Source organism: Eumetopias jubatus, unplaced genomic scaffold (genome assembly GCF_037043125.1).
Source record: "Eumetopias jubatus isolate StellerSeaLion01/CBP00866 unplaced genomic scaffold, mEumJub1_p1.0 scaffold_6, whole genome shotgun sequence".
Lineage (NCBI taxonomy): Eukaryota > Metazoa > Chordata > Mammalia > Carnivora > Otariidae > Eumetopias > Eumetopias jubatus.
The window spans coordinates 18041887-18057978 of NW_028274812.1; the positions used below are offsets into that span (position 1 = coordinate 18041887).

Here is a 16092-nt window from a genome sequence, read left to right on the forward strand (position 1 = left end):
GGAATTTGGTTGTATTAAAATACTGCTTTCCAAATGAGTGTCATCGTCCGATGACTGACTGTAGTGCTAAGAGCTATTTTGTTTTTAAGATTTATTTATTCATTTTAGAAAGAGTATGGGCTGGGGGAGGGGTAAAGGGAGAGGGCTAAAGACAAGCAGATGCCCCGCTGAGTGGGGAGACTGACATGGGGCTCAGTCCCAGGATCCCGAGATCATGACCTCAGCCCAAAATTAAGTCGGACACTTAACTGGGCCACCCAGGTGCCCCAAGAGTTTTGATAAAATAGGTAACTGGTAACTTAAGATTCAAATGGACTCGAAACAAAGTGATGGGCAGCCTATGACCTCCATCAGTTGGCTTAGGCTAGAGGTAGCCCTCAGTACAGATCCTACTCTCGAACCACAGTAAGGGCCAGGATCTTTCTAACCCATCCATTATATAAGATCTGGCACTAGGCAAATGATTCAAGGAGGAATTAACATGTGATAAATCTCATTTAATAAGTGATGGACATCCTCTCTTACCCCAATTTCCCAGAGGTTACTTCCAAAAGCAAAACAAAAACTGGTGTTGCAAATCTAAATGCCAACCCTTAACCCAGAGTTCATTACAAATATCTTTACTTAGATACAATCAGCTAGCAGGGGAAATGTGGTCCATCCTGTTTGGTATTCATGTATTGGGTTGGACAAATAAATTTGCCATTTTTATAAGCCAAAAGCTAGTAACTCCAGTTTCACCTGATCCAACCTAATAAAAGAAACAACAAACCAGAATGTATCCAAAAGCTACCTTAAATTTTTTAAATGTTAAAAACAGGTTCCCCTCAGCTTATGTAGTACCTGGCTATTTTGTCATTATTTATTTTATTTTTGTTCACATGGCCCTCGATATGCTCAGGAGGGTCTGTCGGCAGCAGCCTCGACTCTCTGTAACTGTACAGATCGGTGAAGACAGAGATGTGCCCAGTCAGTCGGCCAGGTACAAAGAGCCACATCCGCAGTGACTTCCGGGCTGGCCACGAGAGCGCTCTCCACCACGACCGGCCCGGAAGCCCACTCCCACATGCTCAGTGAGTCCATCTCACAGCACGGCCTGGCCCTAGATAATTTCAGTACAAGTAACAGTTTATTCTTCCCAAACAGTAATCCCAAAGTACAATATGATCAACGAAATCATACTGGACACACCCTTAAACCCACTTACAGAATAACTAACCTTCTGAAACAAAAGATGCACTGATTATGTGTTTGGTAAAAGCATAACATACGCTAGCTGCATTAAGCTCATTCTGACAACCCCAGCCCATTTGCTGTAAAACATTGGCATTTGCTAGCATGTTAATGACATGTCCAAAAAAACAGCACTTCCATGGGAACTCAAGTATTTTAAGAGTAACAGTTAACGGAAAGGTAAAAGATCTAAACATAAATAGAAACGGGCTTTCACTGGATATTTACTTTGGGCCATTTAATTCTTCTAACACCTGTATGGGATAGATATACTGGGCCCTGCTTTCCAGATGAAAAAATAGAGGCACAAATTGATGAGACAACTTTCCCACAGATGCAGAGCTCATAGGTGATAGAGCTGGACCTGAACCCAAAGCCTGTGTCCAAGTCCAACCTAACCGGCTCCCTCCCCTAAGCATGCTGGGCAAGGGCAAGCACTGGTTTTCCCCAGGACAGAGCCTCCTTCCTGGCTAACTTGTTTGAAAGAGGATAATCTTAAGGCACTCCCAGAAAATATACGCCTCAAACTTTGGCCTCTGTCCCAGGGAGAAGGCTGGGGATGAGAGGGTGGTGTGGAATTAATGACAAAGAGTCATCTAAACAATGGTTCTTGGTCAGTTTACATGCACTTAGAACAAAATTCATCTTTCTCAAGAGACTTGACTATGCATGTTGTTCCAATGGATTGATTTTGCCTCCTGGACTCACCATAAGCTGCAGGTCTAAAGAATCATTACTTTTACCCTTCTAAAGGGAATTTTAATATGTCTCTGTTTTACTAGCATTTTAGTTTCAAAATCATTTTTATTGAAATTAAGGGTAGTATTTCTTCCTGTACCTTCCCACCCAGCCAAATAAAAAAGAAATTTACAGAAAGTATCTATGAAAGTCTGAATAATCATCTGAAGGCTTCAAGTATACATTAAAAGGCCAGAATCAATAAAAATTATTTTTAACATAGTTACATTTAGAAAAATTTAGAAAAGTGGTCATTATTCTGGCACCATGTAACACAGCATGGTAGAAAGAACTGCTGATAAGTGCCCCACAGATGCAGGGTATAAATGCCCTCTGGCAAATCACTGCTGACCATATTTCTCTTTCTCCTGGTCATATTACAAGTCAAATGAGTAAGGCTTTTCGGTTTAAGAAATAAAGAGCTGAAGCACACAGCCAACCATCCTGTATTCAAGCCCAGCTAATATAACCACAAAAGCTTCAATGAGCAGAACCATCTTTTAGCCACAAATCAAAAGTTACCTTGCCAATTAGAATTCTATTAGGCTGAAACCCACATATTAAGAGTTAGGGGAATATATCCTCTAGGAAAAGAGATATAAAGAAAAAACATAAACACCATTAAAAGCAAACAGTTTAAGGGCACCTGGGTGGCTCAGTTGGTTGGGTGTCCAACTCTTGATCTCTGCTCAGGTCATGATCTAAGGATCAATTACTCTCGCCCTCCCTCTGCCCCGTCCCCTACTTCCTCTCCGCCCCCCCCCAAAAAAGTGCAGAGTTTGTCCAGAAATATAAGTTATTTTTATGCTTGGAATCTACCCTCTCTTAAATTTCCTTGTTAAAAACCAATATAGAAGAGAGAGAGTATAAGAAAGTCAACCATTTTCATAGAAAACCTTGACTGTACCTATAATGCTAATTCTCATTCTGTGGTATATGTGGATCTTCACACAATTTATGCATCCAAAATATATTCAGAGTAAGCAAAATATGAAAATCATATTTTTTGTAATCGTTAGGAGTACCTATGAGTGGGAGAAAATTTTGTAAATTCATCATGTGTTATCATTAAAAAAAAAAAAAAGTCTTCTTATGGGGTCAGATTTCCCCAAGTGAGGAAGCTAATGATATTGATTTATATTTTCTTCTAACACCTTTGAAATATAAAAATAAAACTTCTATAAATTTTAACCTATACACCTTGTCTGGAAGTTCACCCTAGTAAAGGAAACATACTGAAAATAAACACATTAAGATAGCCAATTAAAAAAAAAAAATCTGGTTCAACCCATAATACCAGACTCTAAAAAGAGCATCAATATATGGATACCCCTTGAATGAGAAGTACAGGTCAGTCTGTCCGTGAAGGCCCACCCCATTCGCACAGGCTCTGCTCTCCCATCACATTCTTTGTTAGGTGATTAAATTGTGAGCCTCTTCTTTGGCCATAATAGAAATGAAGCCATTCACCACAAGAACCATTAAAAAAGTAACTTTGGGGGCGCCTGGGTGGCTCTGTCGGTTAAGCATCTGCCTTCAGTTTAGGTCATGGTCTCAGGGTCCTGGAACTGAGCCCCACATTGGGCTCCCTGCTCAGTGGGGTCTGCTTCTCCCTCTCCCTCTGCCCCTTCCCCCGGCTTGTGCTTTCTCTCGAATAAATAAATAAAATCTTTAAAAAAAAAAAAATAACTTTGTGGAATGCTCTCCTGGCTTTCTGCACATTATCTTTTAGGAAGTTCTAGTGTAGACTAAGGCTGTGGCAACCTCTCCTTTCAAAATACCAGACCTGGAGCCTCTGGCTTGAGGGCAATAGTTTTAAGTAAGGCAGGTGAGATGACTCTGAAAACCTAAGTAAAACCTGTCTGACAGTGGGGGACAAGTTTACGAAGCCCCAAAAGGATTTAACGGTCTTGCAGTACACAAACCAAAACATCTCATATGGGGATATTTTAGTTGAGACCTTGAAAGTCCTCAATCAAGGAAACACTTAAAATAGTATTTTGTTAGAAGTGGAAGAAGTGATCACTTGATGTTGTGTCTCTGTTGCCCAAACTCTGGGGCACAGTTCAACCCACGGCCCTCCTGTGCCTCAAACCAGGTTAGAGGCAAAATACATTCAGAGCTGGCTGGAAGCAAAAGCTGTGAAGAGACGCACAGATGGATGAAAGGCATTACTATGCCTCAGCTAGAACGTTGGAGCACTCCTTGCACAAATCCTTCCCCACTAAATTTTCCCAAATGTAGAAGATCAATTATAAAATGATGGCTTGCGTTACAAAGTAACTTCCTTCACGAAACATTTCACCATAGTTGCTTCATCCTAGTGAGGAGCTCCAGATACAGAAACGTAATTCCATTTTTTTCTGCAACACATTTTGTATCAAGTGAAACAAACAAACAGGGACCAAAATAAATCTCCGCAATGGACTCTAAGAGCCCCAGTGCCTTATTATCCTTGTTGTTTTAATTTCTCTTTATCATATATTTTGAAAAATAACTAAAATCACATCATAATTAAACAATTTACAACTTGACATTTTTGGAAAGATGCTTCACTGCAAGCCTTTTCATTAGTATTTAAGAACCAAATAGAGATCACCACCTTTACCTACCAATTTTGTAGAAACACAAAAATTATGATTTACTAAAACTCCTTGAGTAAAAATCTATAAACCCCAGGACGACAGAGAGCATTTCATTAAACGTCTTCCTAACCAGAAGGTAAATTGAACCTCAAGGCACAAAGTTGAAAGCTTAAAATGAGAACTCTTACAACCTCCCCCCTGCAGGAGGCAAAGGAAAACGGAATTTATCAAAATAAAACGAAAAATATCAAAACAAATGTCCAGATATTTAACAAGGAGTCACGTTAAGTACTCAAACCAGAAACTCTTTTTTAAAAACTCTTAACACTCGCAACAGGAGTTTGTTATTAATGAGAAACAGCAGAGAACACATTCTCCTCTGGCAAAGAGAAAGCTATTTTTCACTTCCCCTGGTAACTATCTTTAGTACTTTACATTCTTGGAAACCAGGAATGTGAATATGGATTTATTGTGAAGCAACACGCAATTATCTAATGTCAGTTATGGGGGTGGGGGAGTCTATGAAATCAATGCAAATGAAATCCTAAAGCACGACAGGCCATCAATATGGGCATTGAGTCTCGTGACAAAGGGCTTGTGATCCCTAAAACTTTCATGGCCTGGACATTCCCGACTATGGCCAGTGGGCTATTTACATCTCAGTCTAGAAAAGAATCAATAGAAAGCTGAAAAGCCCTGGCTCTCGCACAAAAGATAATCAAAGCGCCTAACCCACAGTGACTCAAGTAGGACACAGTGGGAATTATCTGAAATTAATTACTCTGCTATCAGGCGAATGTAGCATTATTGAGAAGGAATATCTGGGCTGGAGTTTCTTGCTGAGTCTCCATAAACACAGGTCAGGATGAAGTCGGGTGAGAAGGGCGAGTGTCACGTACATTAAGACTGCCATCAAGATCACACAAACTTCAACGCCAACAGTGGTCAGCTGCAGGCATGCGCAGCGTGACTAGAAATGGGTGTGGGTTGTTTGTGCAAAGCCAGCTAGCAAAATACGCGGGGTAAATAATAGCGCTTCAGAAAACTCCACTGCTGAACGGCCTGTCTTCACCTACATCTCTCAGCAAAAACTCACTCTGGAGCTTCTGGAAGGATGTACTGGAAATGGAGGGTGCATATGGTATTCCTGGCCCTTCATCCAACTAGAACAGGCTGGATTCATTTCTGCATCATCTATGAAGAAACGGTTTGCTAAGAAATTAATAATGTGAGTGTGTACATGACATCTCAAATCTGTGTGAGCACATGTGGGGGTGATTTTAACCTCTGCACTGCTGGGTAAACTCCATCAGGGCAGGGCCTGCCTCTCCTGCTCCTATACCTTTGTAACCTATCTATAGCATTAAGCCTGGTATACAAGCGCTTGCTAGATGTCTCCTCAATGAACAAAGAAATGCTCAAGGGAATGAATGAATGACTTCTAAGAAGTACCTACTTCCTTCTGACAATTTATACCAAGGTGATGGTTCTGATTTACCATCTGAAGGCGGTAATAACCAAAACCCAATATCTAGTCATGTTTTCTGAGCAGCTCGTTCAAAACCACTATTGTACTCAATTTATATTAACTTTTTCTAAACGCGACGAGCCTCTCTCCCTGCTGAGTGTGTGAGGTTTTACTACAGTCCTGTTTTTCTGACTGGATAGTCTTATAAACTCCCCCTTGACTCAGATGCTATTAATCAGAACAGTATACAGTGAGTCTGATACTAAAGGACCCACTATGGACAACTGGTGTCTTTGTGTTCTCCCCAAGTTGGGTTTGAATCGCATCAGTCCTGAGTTACTGTATTTATTCTTCATGATTCTTTAGGTTCATGATTTACATTTGTATTATGCTAGTCTTTAGGACAAGGGGCTAAGAGACCCAAAAAAGGCACATTGAAATCCATGAACACGGTTCTTTTGATTACCTCATAGTCCCAGCACACAATGCTGGCTAGCATATGATACATTTATTACTATAAAGGGTAATGTCTCAGTCTCTCACACAAAAGCAAACCAAGCAGTGCTTTCAAATTAACAATCCCCTGGGGTTTTTTCTTTCTTTTTTTTTTTTTTTTTTTAGCTAAAATGGAAATCTGGTGCTTGACTCAGGAAATCAGGGACAAGAAGGTAGTGGAAGGCTTCTATTTACTTCTAATAAGCCACCATCTGTTGCTTAGATGCAAAAAGGTATAAAGACAGAGGCTGTGGTTGTAGGACATGAAACATGCTCTCCGAGCAGCCAGGAAAGATAAACATCTAAATACAACTTTGTCCACTAAATATTTCTCGAATGTGCCATATGAACTGGACACTCAGTTAGACACTCACTGGAGACACAAAGATAATGTAGCATGCCTTTCTTGCTCAAGCAGCTCACGATTCCCAAGGAGGCTAAAATGTTTCCGATGAATTCCGATATTCTAGAATAATGGTCAGGTTTCGTGTACAAAGCTAGTTTAACAAAGCGCAAAATAGGAAGCAATAAAATATACTTAAGGGGGTGAAAGGAAATTTCAGAGGAGATGGCAGTTGGACTTTATCTTGAAGGACACATAGAATTTTACCTGGAAAAACCTGGAGGAAGATATTTTAAGTAGAGGAAATTGCATGAATTAAAGCAGAGTGTGTGAAAATACAAGTGTGTTCAGTAACACAGGCAGGGTCCAGTGTGGATGGAGTGGAGGCTATTAGGGGCAGGGCGTGGCAGAGGAGAGCGGAGATATTGATTAAAGTCAAGACCCAAGACCCTTGCCAAAATGTTTGGAATTTATCTTACAGAACTGGAAAACCATCAGGCTTTTCGGAAACAGGAGACTGAAAGAAAAGAGGTGTGTTCTGGAGAGATGACTACCTGCACAGAGCATGGACAAGAAGCTAAAGATATGGAGGTAGAGTTGCTTCCAGATTTTAAGGAAGAAAGAACCTAACAAAACAACTACATAATAAGTGAAAAAGGGTAACTCCCTCCATTCTCACTCCATGAAGCTGGATGATGGCATCACAAAATATCTGCTTGAAACTCTCAACTCTAATTCCCATGATCCCTGTGGAACTCCTAGGAAGTGCTGTTTGGTCACATTAAAATAGCATGAATAATAAAAGTCATCCAAACTGGAAAAGAAGTAAAACTGTCTCTGTTCACACATGACACAATCTTCTATGGAGATAACCCTAAAGATTCTACCACACAAAAACTGCTAGAGATAAGAAACAAATTCAGCAAAGTTGCAGGACATAAAATCAACAATCAGTTCCATTTCTATACCCTAGCAATGAACAATGTGTAAAAAGGAAATAAGAAAACACTTTCATTTACAATAGCATCAAAAAAAAAATGATCAAATACTTGGAAATAAACTTAACTAAGGCAGTAAGACACATACACTGAAAATTACAAAACATTGCTGAAAGAAATTAAAGAAGACATAAAGAAATGCAAAGATACCCTATGTACATGGATTGGAAAAACTTCGTATTATTAAGATGACAACACTACCCAACTACAGACCCACTGCAATCCCTATCAAAATCTCATGGCATCTTTTGCAGAAATAGAAAAACCCATCTTAAAATTCACATGAAATCTCAAGGGACCTGAGTAGCTAAAACAATCTGAAAAAGAAGAACGAAGTTAGAGGGCTCACATGTCTTGATTTCAAAACTTACTACAAAGCTACATTAATCAAAAGAGTATAGTATCTACAAAGGACAGACATATAAGTTAATGGAATAAAAGAAGAGGGCCCAGAAATAAAATCTAACATATATGGTCAATTAATTTTTGAAAAGGAAGCCAAGACCAGTCATTGAGGAAAGAACAGTCTTTTCAACAATTGGTTCTGGGAAAACTGGGTATCTATTTGCAAAATAATGAAGTTGGACCCATACATTATATCATATATAAACATAAACTTAAAATGGGTCAAAGACCTAAACTTAAGAGCTGAAACTTTAAAACTCTTAAAAGAAAACAGGAGAAAATCTTCATGATATTGGATTTGGCAATGATTTCTTGGATATGACACCAAAAGCACAAGTAACAAAAGCAAATGCAAACTGGATTTCAAACTTAAAAAACTTTTATGCATCAAAAGACATTATCAAAAAGTGAAAAGGCAACCCTAGAATGAAAGAAACTATTTATAGGGGCACCTGGGTGGCTCAGTTGGTTAAGCAACTGCCTTCAGCTCAGGTCATGATCCTGGAGTCCTAGGATCGAGTCCCACATCGGGCTCCCTGCTCAGTGGGGAGTCTGCTTCTCCCTCTGACTCTCTCCCCTCTCATGTTCTCACTCTCTCTCTCTAATAAATAAAATCTTTAAAAAAAAAAAAGAAACTATTTATAAATCATGCATCTGATAAGGGATTAGCAGCCAGAATATACAAAGAACTCCTACAACTCAACAACCAACAATAAAACAACCCAATTCAAGAATGAGCAAAGAACTTGGACATTCTTTAAGGACTATATATATTCTTATTAGTCGTTAGAGAAATGCAAATCAAAGTCACAACGAGACACCATTTTACACCCATTAGGGTGGCTATTAACAAAAAAGGGGGAAATTACAAGTGTTGGTGAGAAGGAGAAAAACTGGAACCTTCACACATTGCTGTCAGGAATGTACAATGATGCAGCCATACTGGAAAACCGTATAGCGGCTCCTCTGAAAATAAACATATAATTAATATGTGATCTAGAAATTCTACTCCTAGATACATACTGAAAAGAATTGAAAGCAAGGACTTGAACAGATATTCATATACCGATGTTCACAGCAGTACTGTACTGTTCACAACAGCTGAAAGGTAGAAACACCCAAGTGTCAAACAACAGATAAATGGATGCAATGTGGTATATCCATACGGTAGACTATTATTCATCCTTAAAAAAGGAATGAAGTTCTGGCATATGCTGCAATGTGGATGAACCTTGAAAACATTATGCTACATGAAATAAACCAGACACAGAAGGACAAATACTGTACGATTCCATATACCTAAAGGACCCAGAATAGTCAAATTTCATAGAGCTAGAAAGTAGAATGGTGGTTTCCCGAAAATTAGGGAAGGGGAGTTACTGTTTAATGGTTACAGAATTTCTGTTTTGGATGCTGAGAAAGTTCTGGAAGTGGATTTTGGTGATGATGGCACAACAATGTGAATGTGCTTAATGCCACTGAATTGAATATTAATTGAACTTAAAAATGCCTGTAACATTAAATTTTAAGTTACATATGATTTACCACAATTAAAAAATAACACAGAATGAATAGCACTATTTTGACTGCAGAAAGTCCGTCAAGAAAACTGAGTAATGTGTCAGAAGAGACCCTTCTTTTCAGATCCCGGTGGGAGCTGGTAGTTGGGGAAAGAAGTCCAAAGGCAGAAGTTGGCTAAAATCTACTTTGTAGCAGAAGCGGTCAAGATGCTCAGAGACAGTAAACTTACATTGCAGTTTGACGAGCCATCGAATGTTGGGTAAGAACCGTCTGGCCAGTCGGCAGGGTCCAAGGCCGCTGACTGCCGGTGCTGGGCCTCATACTCCTTGAGCTACAACAAGAGAACATGCAAAGATTGACATGGAAATAATGGCCAGAGCTGTCAGAGAGAATGCTCTGGGCACCTTCTTCACCTAGCCACCACTAGGGACTCAGTGCCAGACAAAGACAAGGTTCACCAAACTGAGAGGAAGATGGGCGCCCTGCCCCGTGAGTTTTCATCTACATCAAACTGACAGACACAATGGATTCTTTGTATTCTGTGTTCTAAAAAGAACCTTGATTTTCCCTCCAAGATCCTCCAGCCTCAAAACTCATCTTTCTCAGTTCAACTGTAAGTTCAGAAACAGAAATTGTCTGTAGTTTGGCCTCTGAATTACCTCTCTTTGTGAAAGACACGATGTGGTGGACACTACGGACATTTTGGTGAAACAGAGGCGGAAGCCTGAAACTGATTTTCTAAGAGCACTTGCTTTTCTCTTTCTAGACTGCTTGAGGTTACCAGTTCCGTGTTATCACCTAACAAACATTATGGGCTTTATTTCGGACCCTTGTGGAGGAGAGGAAAATAACAAGCTATCTAGAATATGTTCAGAGCCATCTACAGTTTGGGTTTAGAAACTCGGTTTCTACTTTCTGAAATAGAAAGACAAATGAAACATTAGAGGAAATTGGCAAATTTAAGTGAACAGAAAGGTCTTTTAGAATGGCAAACGTGAGAAGTTCTAAGCATGTTTTCAAAAAACACATAGAAATTTAACTCTGCAACACAATACAGTTAAGTTGCCACTATATTAAAATTCTATTAGAAAGTAGTTTTTTGATATGAATTTTAGACACTGATGAAATCATGTTCCATAAATCAAGACACCAAAAAACAGAAATGATCTGACCTAACAGCCCAGGAGAAGATGTCAGGACTGTCCTCAACCACTGGAACTACGTGGACGTGGCAAAGCCACCATGTTGACAACATCCCTCTAGGGAAAAGCAACTTTGCAAAGTATCACTTCTACCATGAAATTCTTTTCTGCGCACACTTGTGACAGGAGACAGACGTGGGGAAGCAGACAGCATTGATTAATGGGTTAAAACTTGGCTGCAGAACCAAGTATCAAATGTGAACCCTTGGGCAAATTACTTAACTCCTCTGTGCCTCAGTTCCTCTAGCCGGAAAATGGGTGTGACAATAAACTATCTCACAGAACTATTACCAGAATTACATAAGATAACGCAACAAAACTCTTAGCACCCTGTACCAATGCAACAGACTCATTACGAGCACAGTGTTATCACCAGCCTTGCGGTTTCCGATAAAAGAGAGCTCAAAGTTCACATCAACTCCAGGTGTTTGAACTTTTGCTATTTGCTAATACCACTTTAATCTTTCTGGTACATTAGGGGCATTAATATTGCTCTTATCTTTATGGCATATTTAAGTTAGGTATTAGAATGCTCTTTCCTTCCAAATGTACTGGTTTCTGAAGTGCTACATTCTCCCTGCATGACTGGAATAGCTGCCGGCTGAAAGGGTTATCGTTTGTTTTTCTCCAAGTCTCTGCCATACTTTTATATTCTACCTTAGGCCCAACTTCGAGAAGCCACTAAATGAGCTTCATCTTTAATGAAAACAAAACAAATTCCTAACTAATCAATCATAACAGATTGAATATTTTTCTTCCTCTATCCGTCCCTGTCCTTCATCGACTCTGGGGTCTAAGAGAGAGATTCAAATTTGCACTCTACCCAAATTTACCTTTTTAAATTTTCTAATTTTAAAGTGCTATGTTTTCAAGTTATAAAACAGGATCTCTACAAAGAATTTGAAGTGCATTTTACAGGGGAAAAATGCAACCTGGTTATTTATTTATGTAACTACATTTTATATTCTACTTTGCTCCCAAAGAAGTTTTGACTTAAATATAATTTCATAGAAGAAAGACAATTGATGGATTTCATTTAAGAACTTAGATCTTTTGAAGCAAATGTACAGCTTTAAAACAATGACAGAAGTTTTAAAGTGTGTGTGTGTGTGTGTGTGTGTGTGTGTGTGTGTGTGTGTGTGTGCGCGCACGCGCACATGTGTCTATTTCAGGAGGAAATACTCCTTTCACATCCTATTTTCTTTGGTCTCATAGTTTTCTCATACTTGAAGTCCAGGACATGATTCCTAGAGGAATGGCCATCTTTAGTAGGTTAATGCTTACTCTATTTTAAAAACCTTTGAGGAGATCCTAAAATGTTCCCATTTCTATGAGAAAAGAACTTTTGTATTATATCTAATCTAAATCCCCTCCAGCTGCAAGTTTAATTCATTTCCTTTTTTTTGTCCTCAGTAGAGAGCAAAACAAAATAAAACAAAACACTGTTCAGTACATCCTGAAGACATGTTGTCTAATAATCCTTCATATACTTGAAGATAGTGATTAAGTTCTTTTCTGTTTCTTCTCTGAGATAAATCCTTTCCAATTTTCACCCATGGGACCTATTTAAAAAAAAACTACAATCATTTCATTGTTCTCCTATGGACTCTCTCCATGAGCCTCTCTAGTTGTCCAATTCTCTGTGATTGATGTACAGTAGCTGCTGTAAGGAAAATAATAATATATATAGGTTCCCAGTTCCTAATCATGCACTCTGGTATACCAGATGCCCAAACTCTGTTCACAAAACTGTTCACCAAGTTCTCAGTTACTGTGCATTTGGGCTCGCATCTACACCCTGCTCTAGGGAACTTTCCATGGCTGACAGGAGTTGTTTCCCAGAGATGCCTAGAAGGCTGCCTCCTCCTCCCCAATCAGCTTTAAGTCTCCTTTTCTCTGGCAGGACAACTCTACAGTGCAATTCACCTTCCAGAGCTCCCCACTCCCTATGGGATCAGCCTAAGGCTAGATTTCTCCTGAAACTGCATCTCTGTCCAGCTTTTCCCTCTGGCTCTCCTGCTCCCTTCTCTTACTTAGCGGCAGTCAAGTCAGTGACAAACAAGTACTTTTCAAACAAACAAACAAACAAAAAACCCCAATGACTTTATTTTGGACTTTCACACAGGTATGACCTTATGGAATGAGACACATATTTATCAGATGGATAAATATGTAATATTTAGTAATTAGATCAAATTAACATGAGTAGTCTTTTGTATTCATAATTATATTTTAGGAAATATGATTATCAAATCATAGTCATAGATCTCCCTCAATTTCCTAGAGATAGTGCTTCCAGTTAAAATGTCAAAGGACATATTTTTCTACAACATAGCTCCATCACTGCTGAGCACCATCATACCAAAACACTAGTGTTCTTTTAGCCAAAGCTTTAAAACTACATTTATTCCCTACTCACCCATCCTCACTCACACACCACAAAAATCACCCAGATAAATGAATACCCTGTGGCTTCCAGGTATCTCATAGGCTTCCAATCCTTGCAGAACTAGCCCCAAATCTAAGTACCCTGAACTTATTTGCCAAGAGCTATGCACGCTCTTAAAATTACCACCTGGAAATTGTGTTACATAGAATATGCCAATTACCTAGACCCCCTAAACAATTTTTTTTACTAATAAGCTTGACTTCCTTAAAGCACACGTAGTAAGTATCCATCATAAAACTATTAGAAAATGTTTGAAATGCATTAGATTTGATGAAACTATTCAGTTAATAAAATATAAAAATAATAAGTTAAGCTGCTTTTCTTTTCTTTAAGCTGCTGTCTTTTTCAATTACACAGAAAAATACAGGAATACAGAGGTGTTTCATAAAGTTCATTCTCTTCAAATGGTTTTTTTGCAGCTTATGGTTGTGTTTCACATATTAATTCCTTGGAGCCTTCTTCATTTTGATCTCTGTTTCTATCAATAACTGGGTTTTCAGGTGTGTGAATCACCCTGCATACTTCCCAGGGGGGAAATATCCATCAATGAGATCAAATGCATATAAATAAAGCATAGTGGACAAAACTGTGTTTGTTTGACATTAGACAAAATTTCCCCCAATACAAAGATATACTGGGGATACTCCCAGCTCCAAACAACACACAGGCAAATTTCTCTCCTGATACTGGGTTGCCCTGTCAAGAGGAGATGTTCTACCCATGGGGCTTTAAGTAACTGATTGACAGCAGGAGAAACATACACCTGAGGTCCTGAAGGACATTCTCATCATGGTCATTATAGGAGGCCCAAGTCTTAAGGTTTTTGTTTTGTTGTGGTTTTTTAATATAATGATCAAGTAAATTTAGATCCTTGAGCTGGTCATAAAAGAGGCAAATCCTTTCCAAAGACTATTTTCTGCTCTAAATAACATTTTTCATGAAGTGTTTTGTCTCTGGCCAAAGAAGCAGCCCATCCAGGCACTAGCAGCTGAGGCTGTAGGCTGCCCTGCCAAGAGCAGGCCGAGAGACTTCCTTGCTACTTCACCATCTGTCAAAGGACACCCATCACTGAGTGCAGAATCTAGGAGAGTTTAGAGAATGTCATCAATTTTATTCTTCAATCTGTGTTTCCGGATTGTCTTACCAGAAAATATTCTTGATCTCTTGTTGAGCTCTGTCCTGAAACTAGGCAGGGCAGCCCCCGACCCCCACCCCGGGAACAGACAGACTGCATTGCTAAAGCCTCCACCCAAATCCACACACAGCTGTGCTACCTTCTCATCCAGTCAACTTCCGATTTCCTTTCCATATAAATAGCTAGCTGTTAAAATCATCAACTCCGAAGGAGCTTCAAACTAATTTTTTTCTCCCCAGCTTTGAAAATGCTCCATTCTTTTTAATTATAGAAATGCACTACCTAACACTATGTTAAGGCCACTTCTCATATTTTCTTCTGCTCCACGAAAACTGGATTAGGTACATCACATGCAACTCTCCTCCCAGTAGACCAGGTTGGGGGTGAAGGTGGATCAGCAGCAAGGACAGGAGGTCACCACCTGTCACCTGTTCCATCCCTAGTCCAGTAGTACTTTGGTCCACCAGGGACACTGTGGGCCAAGATCACCTCCATTCCTTCAAATCGACAAACCAAGAGAAGCCGGCAGATGGGCATCTGGAGGTGGCCTTGGCCCTCAGGCCTCCACCTAAACCCCCATCCCATCTCCCTCTCCCTTCAAGTGCTTTATTCCCCCCAAGGCTGTCTCAACAATACGTGAAACTTTTTGTTTTTTAAACTATTGAGGTTTAGAGTCAGGTATAGGAAATTAAATTGAACGTGCTTGTCACAGTTTCAAGGTTTCAGACCTTTAAGAGTCTACTTAATGGTAAAGTCATAACTCATTCAATAATTCCTTAGTCACTTAAAAGTTTTCATTTGTTTCTAAATTGAACGTGCTCGTCACGGTTTCAAGGTTTCATATCTTTAAGATTCTACTTAATGGTAAAGTCATAACTCATTCAATGATTCCTTAGTGACTTAAAAGTTTTCATTCGTTTCTAAACCTGCCTAATTTATGACTGTCTACACAGTACCAAACCAACTATTCTAAGTGGAAACCCAAGAATCCATCAGTCAGTTTGTTGGGCAACAACCAAGCAGGAAACCTCTTAATAATTGCTATCTCTCTATCATAAATGCTACACCAGTACCCTAAGGATTAATTAGGCTTCTTTTAGTGCTTAATTTAGCTCAGAGCAAAAAATATGACACACTAATTAATACCTACTTAGAAAGAAAAGTAAGCAAAATTTTAAGGTATGCCTAAAGCTTAACTTCTAAATTATTCAAAGTTTATTCTGTGACAGCATCTTATACAACTGATGTTTACAATGGTTGTACTATATTAAGTTTTACTTTGTTTTTTATTTAATAATTTTTTATCATTGTTATATTCTTGTCACTCTTTTTTCAAAGCTTGTGTATTTTGCAATGGCATTCAGAGAATCACTTTTCTCATTAAAGTGGTCCACAGCTCAAAAATATTTGCCACTCATTCACAGGTGTGCAGTCACTGAATACAGAAATTTAAAATTCACATGGAATGCTTGTATTAAGCCAAGAGAATGGAATTAGTATTTTATCTGATAACATAAGTA

General features: G+C 39.1%; 1 protein-coding gene and 1 pseudogene across 4 annotated transcripts in view; both read right to left on the minus strand.

The window, feature by feature from the left end:
- SASH1 (SAM and SH3 domain containing 1) overlaps nucleotides 1-16092 on the minus strand; it is a 181992-nt gene that overhangs the window by 52799 nt on the left and 113101 nt on the right. For all 4 annotated transcript variants that reach the window (XM_028103358.1, XM_088024235.1, XM_088024236.1 and 1 more), the window contains one exon: nucleotides 10016-10117. In XM_028103358.1, the coding sequence (XP_027959159.1) occupies nucleotides 10016-10117 (102 nt within the window). The remainder of the gene's footprint in view (nucleotides 1-10015; nucleotides 10118-16092) is intronic.
- LOC114209213 (lanosterol 14-alpha demethylase pseudogene) lies at nucleotides 14166-15109 on the minus strand (annotated as a pseudogene).